The 12,113-nt window shown below is 54.7% G+C and overlaps 3 protein-coding genes across 3 annotated transcripts; 2 read left to right on the top strand and 1 right to left on the bottom strand.

Moving 5' to 3' along the window:
* Positions 1–423: 423 nt before the first annotated feature.
* Positions 424–3,897, bottom strand: CEF3 (translation elongation factor EF-3; the record flags this gene model as incomplete). The annotated part of the gene is made up of 3 exons (XM_051444298.1): positions 424–525; positions 785–3,656; positions 3,713–3,897. The coding sequence occupies 3 exons, from the start codon at positions 3,895–3,897 to the stop codon at positions 424–426; spliced, it is 3,159 nt and encodes a 1,052-aa protein (XP_051303923.1).
* Positions 3,898–6,226: 2,329 nt separating this feature from the next.
* J4E86_003747 (uncharacterized protein) lies at positions 6,227–6,913 on the top strand (the record flags this gene model as incomplete). The annotated part of the gene is made up of 2 exons (XM_051444299.1): positions 6,227–6,433; positions 6,500–6,913. The coding sequence occupies 2 exons, from the start codon at positions 6,227–6,229 to the stop codon at positions 6,911–6,913; spliced, it is 621 nt and encodes a 206-aa protein (XP_051303924.1).
* Positions 6,914–7,626: 713 nt separating this feature from the next.
* On the top strand, positions 7,627–10,413 carry J4E86_003748 (uncharacterized protein; the record flags this gene model as incomplete). The annotated part of the gene is made up of 1 exon (XM_051444300.1): positions 7,627–10,413. The coding sequence occupies one exon, from the start codon at positions 7,627–7,629 to the stop codon at positions 10,411–10,413; it is 2,787 nt and encodes a 928-aa protein (XP_051303925.1).
* Between the last annotated feature and the right edge of the window lie 1,700 nt (positions 10,414–12,113).

A 12,113-nucleotide genomic window follows, 5' to 3' on the forward strand; every position in this document is an offset into this window, starting at 1 on the left:
TGACTAAGCATGGTTCACGCCACGGGCCACAGACACGTTGGAGCTACTACTACCAAATAACGGATGATGTAGTTGCGTGTGAATATGTGAAGCTGCTGTGGAAGAAGTCGTCGGTATTTCCATGTGAGGATTAGGCATCTCTAATTCGATCGGAGCTGGACAGATGATGGTAATGATGATAGTCACATGATGAGTCACGAATTGATCAAGGCAAAAAGTATGAAGTGTTGGGGGAATCTATTCTCTATCTTGTACGAGATGGATCAGATGAAGAGCAACCATGCAAGTTTTGTACCGTGACGCCGACCATGAACACATTACTCATAGACTGATATCGATTCAGCCTGTCATGCAACCCATGAACTCTCCTGCCGTAAACCAAAACCGAAGGAAGGAAACTTTTCGAAAAGGGCGGCGATACGTTTACTCGTCCTCGTCGGAGAAGACCTCCTCGCCACGCTTGCGGCGGGCCATGCGGTCCTTCTTCTTCTTGCGCATCTCGGAGGAGGTGAGCTTGGCTTTCTTCTGCGGGGGAAGTCAGTATACGTTTTTTTTGCGCGTTTCTTCGTCATGCTAACCTTTTGTGATGCGATCTTGTTACCCTATTGTCATAGTTAGCACATGTCTTGAGAGGGTAGGGTACAAGGGGGCCGCCAGGGGGGTGGGCGGGTCGAATCTGGTCGACAACAGGAAGCAGGAACGGGGAAATCACGGACCATTGCATCAAACTGGCGCATCAAGTTAGCAAAGATCAATCAACATAGTGGGTGGAGTGATGACATACCTTCTCCTCTTCTTCACCGTCGTCCTTGGCAAGACGGGGACCGGCACCCTGACCTTGCACCCAGTTGTGACCGGAAGGAGTCATGCGACCGTCCATGACAGCCCAGACTTCCTCAGTGAGGTTGGCAGTGAACTCGGCGGAGTGAGTAATGATGATGACACCACCCTCGAAGGTCTTGATGGCCTTGGAAAGAGCACCAAGAGAGTCACGGTCAAGGTAGTTAGTAGGCTCGTCGAGGACGATCAAGTGAGGACGCTGCCATGAGCAGGCAGACAGAACGACCTTGACACGCTGACCTCCAGAGAGACCACGCATGCGGGAGTGAGAAACAAGCTCAGCGTCGAGACCGAAGTTGGCGCAGTGGGCCTCAATCTCCTTGCGGACAAGGGGACGGAACTGACCGCTGGCAAGAGCCTCCTTCTGGTCAACCTCGGCGACCATCTTGGCGTGGGAAGCCATGATCTCAGAACGAGGAATCCAGGCGTTGTCAGCAGACATCATGGGTGTCCAGCGCTCGTTCTTCATGCCGACGTTCTCTCCGAGAGCGAACGAACACTCGTATTCGTAAGAGTTCTTGAACTTCCTGCGGGAGTTGATGCCGATGACGCGACGCTCGGTACCCTCGATCTTGTAGATCTTGTCCATGGCCTTCTCGTCCTCCTCGGTGACGATCTTGTTGGCACGGTCCATGGTCTCACGGTCCTCACCAGTCTGGAAACGCCATTGGATGTACTCGGAAGGAGTCTTGTCGAGGTGGTGGTCGATATGGGCGAAAGCGTGCTGCTTGATGTAGGCAATACGGATGTTCTCGTGGTGGTAGATCTCACCCTTGGTAGGAACAAGCTCACCAGTCAGGACGTTGACGAGGGTGGACTTTCCGGCACCGTTGGGGCCAATGACGGCAATACGGGATCCGAGCGAACATTGGAAGGTAATGTCCTCAATCTGGGGCTTGGAGGTACCCTCGTACTGGAAGCTCATGTTGGTGGCACGGAGAATGGCCTTGGCCTTGGTCTTGACACCCTCAAGGAAACCGGGCTCGGGGAACTTGAACTCCATGTCGGAGGCAGCAAGCTCGTGGTAGGACTTGGCAGAGGGCACACGCTTGACGAAGTCGTCAAGGTTACCACGGTAGCGCTTAAGCTTGAAGCGCTCGTAGTGGATGACGTGCTGGATGACGTTGTTCAAGAACTTGCTGTCGTGGGAGATGACAATGGATGTGCAAGGGGAGCTGGTGAGGTAGTCCTCGAGCCACTTGACATTCTTGACGTCCAAGTGGTTGGTGGGCTCGTCGAGCAGCAGGATGTCGGGCTTCTCGAAGACAGCACGGGCAAGCGCGAGCTTCATCTTCCATCCACCGGAAAGAGCACCAATGGTACCGTTGTACATGGCGTCGGTGAAACCGAACTCGTTGAGGGTAGTCTTGACCTCTGACTCAGGGGTCTCAACACCGACGGACTTGAGCTTACCCATGGTCCACTCAAGAACGGTCATCTCAGTGTCAGCAGAGTCCAAGTCGTGCTCGACGTAGACAGTCTTGACCTCGTTCTGCTTGGGGAAACCCTCGACCTGCTCGTTGTTGATAGCGCGCATGAGGGTGGTCTTTCCAGAACCGTTGGGTCCGAGGAGACCGTAACGCTGACCACGCTTGAGACGGAGATGAGTCTGGTTGAGCAGGATCTTAGCACCGTAGGCCAAGTTGAATGTGCAGTTGCAGAGATCCTCGCCCTCCTCCTCATCGGGCTCGACGGCGCGCTCAGCGGCGGCACCGGGGAGAGATCGCTTGCGGGTCTCCTCAGTAACCTCCTTGGCCTTCTCGTCACCGACAAGGACGGCAACGAAAGGACCGGCGTTAGCCTGCCAGTTGAGAGGCTCGTAGTCCTTCTCGTCGATCAGCTGACCACCAATGGCACCAACGTAGTTGACGACAGGGGTGAAGCGGTCATCGATCTTGATGCTGGAGGGGATAGCGGCCTTGAGGTGGTTGGCAATGGTGGAGATGTCACCAGACTTCTCGATCTCAGGGATCTTGCCGTTCTCGACGTGACCGACACGGATGAGGGTGTCGAGACCCTGGCGGGTCTTCTCACGGGCCTCGGGGTCAGCCAAGTTGTCGTGGTTCTTCTCAAGCGCGGGCATGAGACGGGGCAAGAAAGCGGCGACAATCTGGGGGTCCTCGACAAGCTTGCACATGTTGTCGATAATGACGGCAGACTTACGCTTGATGGCAGTCTCGCGCTCGACGAGACCACGCTCAAGCAGGGGAACCATGATGGCGAGGGTGGGCTCGTGGACGTCAGTGACGAAAGTGGTGGCACCGAGCAAGTGAACGGTCTCGGGGACGTTCTCAGGCTTAGCGATACACTTGATGAGCTCGGGAATGAAGCGCTCGATATCCTTGTTGGAGATCAAGGAGCAGAGAGTCTCCATGGTGCCGTAGGCAGCCTTCTTGACCTCAGGCTTGGTGTCCCACATGGCTCCCGAGATGACGGGAATCAGGTCGGGGACACGGAAAGCCATCTGTGCGGGGGCGCTCTTGGTGAGGGCCTCAATGCACTTCAGGTCGGTCATCTTCTCGGGCCACTTTTGTGCGTTCTCGAGCGAGTTGATGATGTGGGGGATGATGGCCTTGACGGCGTTGGGGTTGGCGGCCATGACGATGGACTCGGCGGCGGTCTGAGCAGCGACCTTGACGCCGCTCATCTTGTCACCGACCGCGGCCAGCACGTCCGGCAGGAGGGAGACGAGGTAGGGCTCGACGGAGGCGGAGACGTGCGAGTGCTGGGCGATAGCACGGATGGCATCGAGAGCGCGCTCGCGGGCGACGGCATCCTTCTTGCTGGCGAGTTGCTTCTTAAGCACCTGGACAGCCCTGCGTGTTTGTTAGAGACTGCACTGTGGCGGGGGAGGGGCAGAGTGCAAACATACTTGGTGGGAGCGTCAGCCTCCTCAATGTCGCCGTTGATGAAGGTGGCGATGGCCTGAGCAGAGGCGTTGATCTCGTCCTGGGCCTTGGACACGGTCAACTTCTGCATCATCTCCTCAAGCGCCTTGAGCGACTTGGAGTTCTCGGACTTGATGTCCTTGGCATCATGCGAAGCAGCAGGCGCCATGTTGTCGGTGTAGGTAGAGGGGGGAGGTGTAGAGAGGGCGGGAGAAGTAGGTGGGGTGGTCCTTATATATGGACTTTGGCGGGGCCTAAAAAACTTTTGGCGCGAAAAGATAGAGTGAATCTATCCGGGGGGTATCAACGCGAGGAATCTGACTCGCAACCTTTCTATGCTACCGGGCACAACGACAGAAAGAAGGGAAAGGGAGTGTGAGTGGAGAGAGGCGGCAGTGAAGGCTTGACGGGCTCTTTAAATTTGCTCTTGTTGTTTGGTGGGATGGCTCGCTTTGAGATTTTTCCGCACGGGCCAGATCTTATCGCGCTGAGGAACCCGACACCAGCGTCGCCGCCCAGGCGCGCAATTATTTACCTATGATCTAATTCGCATCCTATTCAACGCCAAAATTTTCCTGCTCGCCGCATTCCCCCCAGTTATCTAGTACTCCCCGCAAGTGTCTACTTCTGTTTCTTCACAACAGAGGGGCAGCAGCTTTGCCGCCGCCGGAGCCATGTTGCAGCCCACGTTGCAAAAGGCCATCTATGTGTGGCGAGTTTGGGTAAGGCGCGCTGACCGCCTTCTTCAACAAGACACCGTAGCCAACGACATGCAGCCAACGGTTGGGAGCCGCGGGAAATGCGCGCTGAAGATCAGGGACTGCACTAATCCAACCCGACCGCCATGTCAGCATCCTTACAATAGAGCACACATTTCAAGCCACGGCATTTACAACACATATTCTGCCAACTCTTCCACCTCGGCCTCTGAAAACACCACAGCATACTACTTCTAGCTCAATCTACGGGCGTTCTCTTACTGATGGGGTAGCCTTGCCGGCCACTCTTCGTACAGCCCTGCCAAGTCGTCGCGCTACGGCCACAAGCGGAGGCTCCAGACTACTACCTCCCCGATTCTGCCGAAGTCGAGACAGCAAGCGTTTCTGGTACCCTCGCCACCCTGCGTAGGCCACCGCCGAGCCATCACCGGCACCACGCCGTACTATACCAGAAGTATTAGGGACGGTAAAATCTTCCGAGACTACTTGTCAGTATAGCGCATGACATACCGAATCTGACCGCCCTGGTGTCGCCGTGTATGTTCCCTGTTCATAGGATTACTAACATTACCCTTACGACGGCCCGTGACGGATGCAGAACACAACTACGAAAGAGTTGGACCCTGACGATGTCGAATTGTTAGCCGTATGCGAACCATCGCTCAACCATATTGCGCTCCGCAAACCCCCACTTCTTATCGATACCCCGGATTTCGACGTGTCAGAGTTCCTCACAGTACGCTTGTACCAATCCGTCAAACCTCAAGTTTGCGCATTCATGGCATTGTGATCTGTGCGAACGGCACCTTGTACTGTTGGTTTATACTGATTTACGTTGTGCGAGTATACACCTTGTCGTCTGTCCCGAGGCAGTCGCGTATGTGTCAATTCACGTCGCCCACCAAAAATCCATGCAGAGCTTATTCGGATCCACTGCAGACAAAAGTAGCACCTCAGACAACGGAAAAGGCAAAAGCTCTAGAGCCTACATTGGCCCTAGATTGTCCGGTTTGCGTGTTTTGCTCTGGTGTAGTCCGTAGACATGTTTAGCTATTCCCTTGTATACGATAGTAGCGAACTGCGAGATCTGATCGGATAAGCCTCAGCATGGCGTGGTCAATAGCTGCTACAGGCAGAGTCAACAATAGCCACAGCGCACATATACAATCACGTCCAAAGAACCGGAGCAGCCTCTTCAGATAAATTTGTTGACGACACCCGTATCGATGTTCCCAGGCAGCAGACCTTTTGCATGGTCATTAGAATGGCGCCGAAGATGTGACCGGGGCGATATTGAACAGAAAAACCCAACGATATCTCAACAATGTACATGCGTCTGCAGTCATACAGCAACATTAAGCCAGTATTATATAAGGCATCGCGGTGGACTAAGCAGTGTTTTTTTGCGGTCAATAGAATGTCAGCTACACAGACGAACTCCAGGATGGCAGAGTGGTCAGTGCTGGCGCTTCAGCCAAATTTCCGGTCATGTCCGACTCCACATCCATCACCAAATCGCTCACAGCTCAGCCGCAATGCGACCCACGTCTAACCCGTTGGGTATAATCAGCCTTCGCAGACATGTGGCGCGCGCAGTCAGCTCCATACGAGGGCAAGTCACACTTAAAGCGTGCGTGTGATGCCGCAATCGCACTGGCCTGACCATCTGCCAACCTGCCCCTCCCCCACCGTAGGCGCAACCACATTTCACATCTCTACCTAGAGCCTTCGTACATCTTTTCTCATTAGACATCAATACACATCACATTCAAGAACAACATGTCAGGCCAGGATTACTACGGTCAGGGCCAAGGCCACGATCAAGGCTACGGCTACAGCCACGGCGGCGCATACCAGCAGCCCCAACAGCCGCAGCATGGCTACGGAGAGCACAACCAGGGCTATCCTCCTCAACCTCAGGCGTATGGACAGCAGCCGCACGACCAGTACGGTCAGGGACATCACAGCCCCTACCCGCAAGGACAGGTCAGTATTATTGCGCAACCTCGGCGCATTCTATCCACCGGCCTTCAGCTACTCACATCACTGTAGAGCTCCTACCCCCCGCCGTCGCACGACCCTTACGGACAACCTCCCCAGCACGGCTATGGTGCCCCGCCCCAGGGCCAGTACCAACAGAGCTACGACCCGAACCGCAGCACTTCTCCCTACCCCCCTCAGGGCCACCAGCAGCAGGGCTACCACGACCCGAACCAGCAGTACGGAGCGCATCCACAACAGGGCCATCATGACCCGCAGCAAGGCTATGGTGCGCCGGCATATGGTCAACCCGGTGCTCCCGGCGGCCCTGGCGGCCCTGGCGAAGGCGACCGCGGCCTGGGTTCAGCTCTGATGGGAGGTGCAGGCGGCGCGTTCGTGGGCAACAAGCTCGGAGGCGGCGCGCTGGGCACGCTTGGAGGAGCGCTTTTGGGGGCGGTTGGCGCCAACCTCATTCCTGACAAGTAAGCCAAATACGCACCCGAGCGCTATGGTGGACACCATCTAACATGACTCTAGGAAGGAGAAGAAGCACAAGAAACACAAGAAGCACGGCAGCTCTGAGCATGGCTCACACCACGGCTCACACCACGGGTCTTCGCATCATGGATCGCATCACGGATCGCACCACGGGTCCTCGCACCACAGTCATAGTCACAAGAGCCATAGTAGGAGCCGTAGCAGGGGCGGCAAGAGCAGCTCCAGCTCTAGCAGCGACTCGGACTAAAGATGTTGCGCATATGGGGTGTTTCTGGCTCAATAGATGCAGGGCGCACACTGTGATGGCACGGTCGTAGTCATAGTTCTCTTGAATAAGATCTATTTGCAACGCTAAACACGTGGTCATATGTATAAATGCCCGCTTGATTATATAAATGCGCCAGAGCCGGAATTTGCTCACGCATGAAGTTGAAGTCAACAGCCAGCTGTGCGCATCCCTACCATGGACTTGCATGCAGATGTGGATCAGACCCTGTTGTCCCAAAGCGGTTAGGCGTGCCACCAGAGTGCAGCCCTTTTTCTCCACTCTTACTCATCGCCGCAAATTCCAAAAGCAGCCCCGCAACCACGCTATCAAGATGCAAAATTAGTGGGAATAAATTTATAACTTCCTGTAACACGTCAGTGATAACTTACGAGACGAACGTTAGCTCCAAAACTCACGCACAATCGACATAAGCATGGCGGACGTTTTCCTGGATTTCTTCCGCAGTTCACTACCGGATGAACTCGCGGCAGTGCTCGAATCGACTATCACAGCGACGAAATCGGGAGAGTTCCTAGGCGTACTCCAACTACCGGAAGCGCAACTATTACTGGGATATCAGGACAATGAAACCATGAAGGAGGTCAAAAGAAACGACTTCACGCTCTGGAGCGACTACATCTTCCATCGCCTAGGACTCCTTCTGTCGAAACGGAACGAGGAGGAATCTACCCCGATTCAGGAAACATCCGCATATCGGCAGCATGTTTACTTCCTGATCGCCATAGCGGCATTTCATGCATTCCTGCAGTCGAATGTCACTGGACCACCACTGCCCTTCAAGTCTGCTGAGACGCTGTTGTCAAAAGACGTCGCAGATGATGCGAAACTTCTCAGCAAAACGCGCGCGGATCTTATTGCATCGCTGGGCGCAGATGGTGTTGCGGCATACAAGCTCACACCAAATATCGAGCTGCTGTGTCTTGCGCACACCATCCTCATCAGTCCCCCGATTCAAAAGAACATTCCGGTTTCGGCATGGGCGCGTCTTAGAGTGAACTTTGTCCATCAAAGGCTGCTCAGCGAGCCGGCTCCAAGTCTGCAGGATGCTATCTACGATGACTTGAAGATCGTAGAGGACTTGATCCAGAACTCGGAAATGAACGGGGAGATCAAGGACTTGCATACGACCTTCCTCCTGGAACGAGCAGCTGTTCATACGCACCACGGTCTAGACAAGAAAGCCAAGGCGGACCTTGACCAGGCAACCTCGGAACGAAAGTTCGAATTTGCGTTGACTGGACTGATGGGCAAGAGGACGAAGTTCCAACAGAAGGACACCAGTCAACTGATCGTACTCGCGCGAAGTGCGGGATCGGAAACCAACAGCACATCTGATGAGAGTTCAAAACCAAAGGCTTTAGATCTCAATGACGATACCCTGCTGGAATCGATTTCATTTACCAACAACACTGCATCCATGGAGATCAAGGATGAGTCCAATCTACCGGCATCGCTCACATCCATTGACCCATCAAACCAGCCATTACTTGATCCGCTAGACTCCGTCATCATGCTTTCGCTCGCAGAGAGCATCAAAAACACCAACCCAGCAGATGGTCTCACAAGAGAACAAACCGAGCCATATGCTACAAGAGTACTAGAGGGTGGTAGTTCGAACTGGCAAGTCTACACCCAAGCCCTCCTTGTAAGGAGCCGTATCGAAGGATACAAGTCGCGCACGATGGAGCGTGGACTCCTCCAGCTTCAAGCGCTGGTCGATCAAGTCATCGCAGAGACCTCGGGCGATGCTACTACCGACGCTGAGACTGGCGAGAAGATCACTTCTTTCCTCCCGCAAGCCAAGGAAAGTGAGTCGGCATCCGTTGAGGAACGCCTCCGTTACGTCTTCCCTCTCTGCTCTCCATCTCGCTGGGAGCTTGAGTCTGAGCTCGCTGCACGATGGGTCGCCCTCGGCGGTCTACGATCTGCGCTCGAGATCTACGAGAGACTAGAGATGTGGGCTGAAGCAGCGCTGTGCTATGCTGCCACTGAAAAGGAGGAGAGAGCGCGCAAGATGATCCGACGACAGCTTTTCCATGCCACCAATGGCGATGACGAGAACGTAGACTTGGACGAAGAGAAGTGGGAGGGTGCTGAGCGGGATCCACCACCAGCCGAAGCACCGCGCTACTATTGCATTCTGGGCGACATCGACAACGATCTCTCCATGTACGAAAAAGCCTGGAATGTCTCCGGTCAACGATACGCGCGTGCTCAACGCTCCCTCGGTCAACGCTACATCTCAGCACGCAACTACGAGAAAGCCGCAGAAGCCTACGCACTATCCCTAAAGATCAACGCGCTCTACCATCCCGCCTGGTTCGCGCTCGGATGCGCCTACCTCGAGCTCCTCCAATTCAAAAACGCCGTCGAAGCCTTCTCCCGCTGCGTGCAGCTCGACGACCAAGACGCCGAAGCATGGAGCAACCTCGCAGCCTCCCTCCTGCACCTCAAGCCCAAGATCCAAGAAAACGCCGACGGCGAACTCCAAGAAACACGCGTAACAAACCACCCCCGCACTGACGCCTTGAAAGCATTCAAACGCGCCGCAACAATCAAGCACGATAACTTCCGCATCTGGAACAACGTGCTCGCCGTGAGCGCATCCACCAACCCGCCCTCCTGGGCCGACGTCGTGACAGCCCAACGCCGCATCTGCGAGCTCCGCGGCTCGACCGAAGGCGAAAAGTGCGTCGACGCTGAAGTCATCGACATGCTGGTCAAACACGTAGTCTCCGCCGAAGATGGCTTCGACATCACGCGCCCCGGTCTCCCGCGCCTCGTAAACGACCTCATGGAAAAACATATCAAGCCCCTCATCACCGTCTCCCCCAAACTCTGGCTCATCCTCGCAACCCTGTACACGCACACGCAGCGCCCCAGCTCTGCACTGGAATGCCACGAGAAAGCGTGGCGGGCCGTGACGAGCCAGCCGAAATGGGAGTCGGGGTCTGAGGCGGAGTGGAATGCGGTTGTCGATATGACGATTGATCTTGTGGATGCGTATGAGACGCTGGGGCCGAGGGAGCGGACGGAGGGGCTGGCAGGTGGCAGTGGAGAGGTGGTGGCGAAGGATTGGAAGTTTAAGAGTAGGAGTGCGGTTAGGAGTGTTATGGGGAAGGGCAAGGAGAATTGGGAGGATAGTGCTGGGTGGGGGAGGTTGGTGGAGAGGCTGGAGGAGTTGAAGGGGAGGGAGTAGATGGGGCGGTGGGTATCTGGTGCTGTGGGGTTTTCTCGCAGATGAGAGTTTTCGACTAGGAAAGTATAAAAGCTTGGTTTTCTATTGAGATTGTCTACGCGTGTGGTGCTATGCTACTGTTGCTGAAGGGAAGACCAAGTGTGTCCGGGTAGGGCCTTTATTGACGCCATGGTGTTGTGACGCGGTAGTCGCATCTGAACCTTACCAGGAGCTGCTTCAACTCGACTTGTCGTGACGTTTATGATGTCGTCTTCGTTCATGGGCTATTAGGTATTTAGACTCATCATCGAGAACCAAAGGGTTTGGGGACAGGAATGAATCGTTGACGACATCGATAATGCCGACCCTCCATGTATCAGCATTTGGCGCTTCCGCAACAATATGTCACAGCTAGACGATTACTGCCCCTCGAGCCACGAAGTGTTAATGCACCTATCAGATGGCTGAGACACTCAGGGGGTGAATGAGGACGCAAGACATAACCGTTGAAGACGTTGCACACCAATCGTTAGAGCGAAAAGCAATGTCTCGCAGCGGAGATGCCTCAAAAGTGCATCTGCTCCCTCAGCGGCAAGCTCGGGCGAAGTTCCTGGGGAAGTAGCGCGCCGTGGTTTGTACCACACTCTGCGCTGTCGGTAGTGCCTACCGTGTCAGCAAAGACTGCTGCCCAAGAGCGACTACCCTCTTAGTTCGTGCGATGCAAGCTACCCGTCTAGGTGCATGATCAGAGCTGAACTCTTTCCCCACACCCGCTCTTCCGGCGGCCAGACCTGGTATCCGGGTTGTCTCGCCCCTTGCTGTGGCGACCGAGAAGGTTTGGTGTGATGAGAAAGTGAGAACAGACCCGACAACCGGGTCCATAAGGGTGTGCTTTGCGAATCGATTCCGCCGCGGAACTTCGGCTGCTGGCCGAGCCTGTGAATGTGAACGAGATGTATCGTGGCCAGAGTGGCCATGCTCATCTTGGATAGCTGCATAAACTCTATTTCGGCTCGGTACCGAGGTGTTGGTCGAATGCTCCTTATGTCGTGAAGGGTAATGTAAAATCCATAGATTAATGGCCAATTCTGGAGGTTACTGAAATGCGTGGCGATTAGATGCGTGGCAAGTAGCAACGATGTAGCAGGTGCATTGCTGACAAAATGGGATCCATGATGCGTTTGCGCAAGAGACCCACCCGAACGCTTTCGGAGTAGCCACCATGGGGATTAGCTAAAGCGAGTCATCTCTTTTATGGTGTAGTGAGTGCGACGTCCGAGAGTCTTGTGCTCAGTTCGTGCAACCAGACCAGTGGTCAATAGCCCGAGATCTGCTCGCGTACAAGACCTGTTGCAAGGTTACACATGTTCGCCTTCGTTGCGATCGACGACGGTGTGCTGTTAAGCAGTTCATCTCGAGATCGTTGGCAATTCGTGCGGGATTGAGTGGTGGACGGCGTCCTGGGATGTCACCAAGCGTTGGAATACCCAGGCAGTCTCTGTATTGGGTCCACTACACTGGGGCGGCTGACTGCATGCCTCTGATATTGTACGACCATCACCCGTAAGCGCGTTTCAGATGACAGAGGCAAATACCAAGCACCGTGGCAAGCATCCTCGTGGAGGATAACATCCTAGTCGCAAGAGAGTGTTCAAGCCATGGTACGTTTTCCAACTCTTATAATGGCTAGAGCAGCAATTTCAAGTCGCTCATGCGCAAGT

Source organism: Alternaria arbusti (assembly GCF_024043155.1).
Source record: "Alternaria arbusti strain BMP 1465 chromosome Unknown scaffold_4, whole genome shotgun sequence".
In the NCBI taxonomy this organism is placed as follows: domain Eukaryota; kingdom Fungi; phylum Ascomycota; class Dothideomycetes; order Pleosporales; family Pleosporaceae; genus Alternaria; species Alternaria arbusti.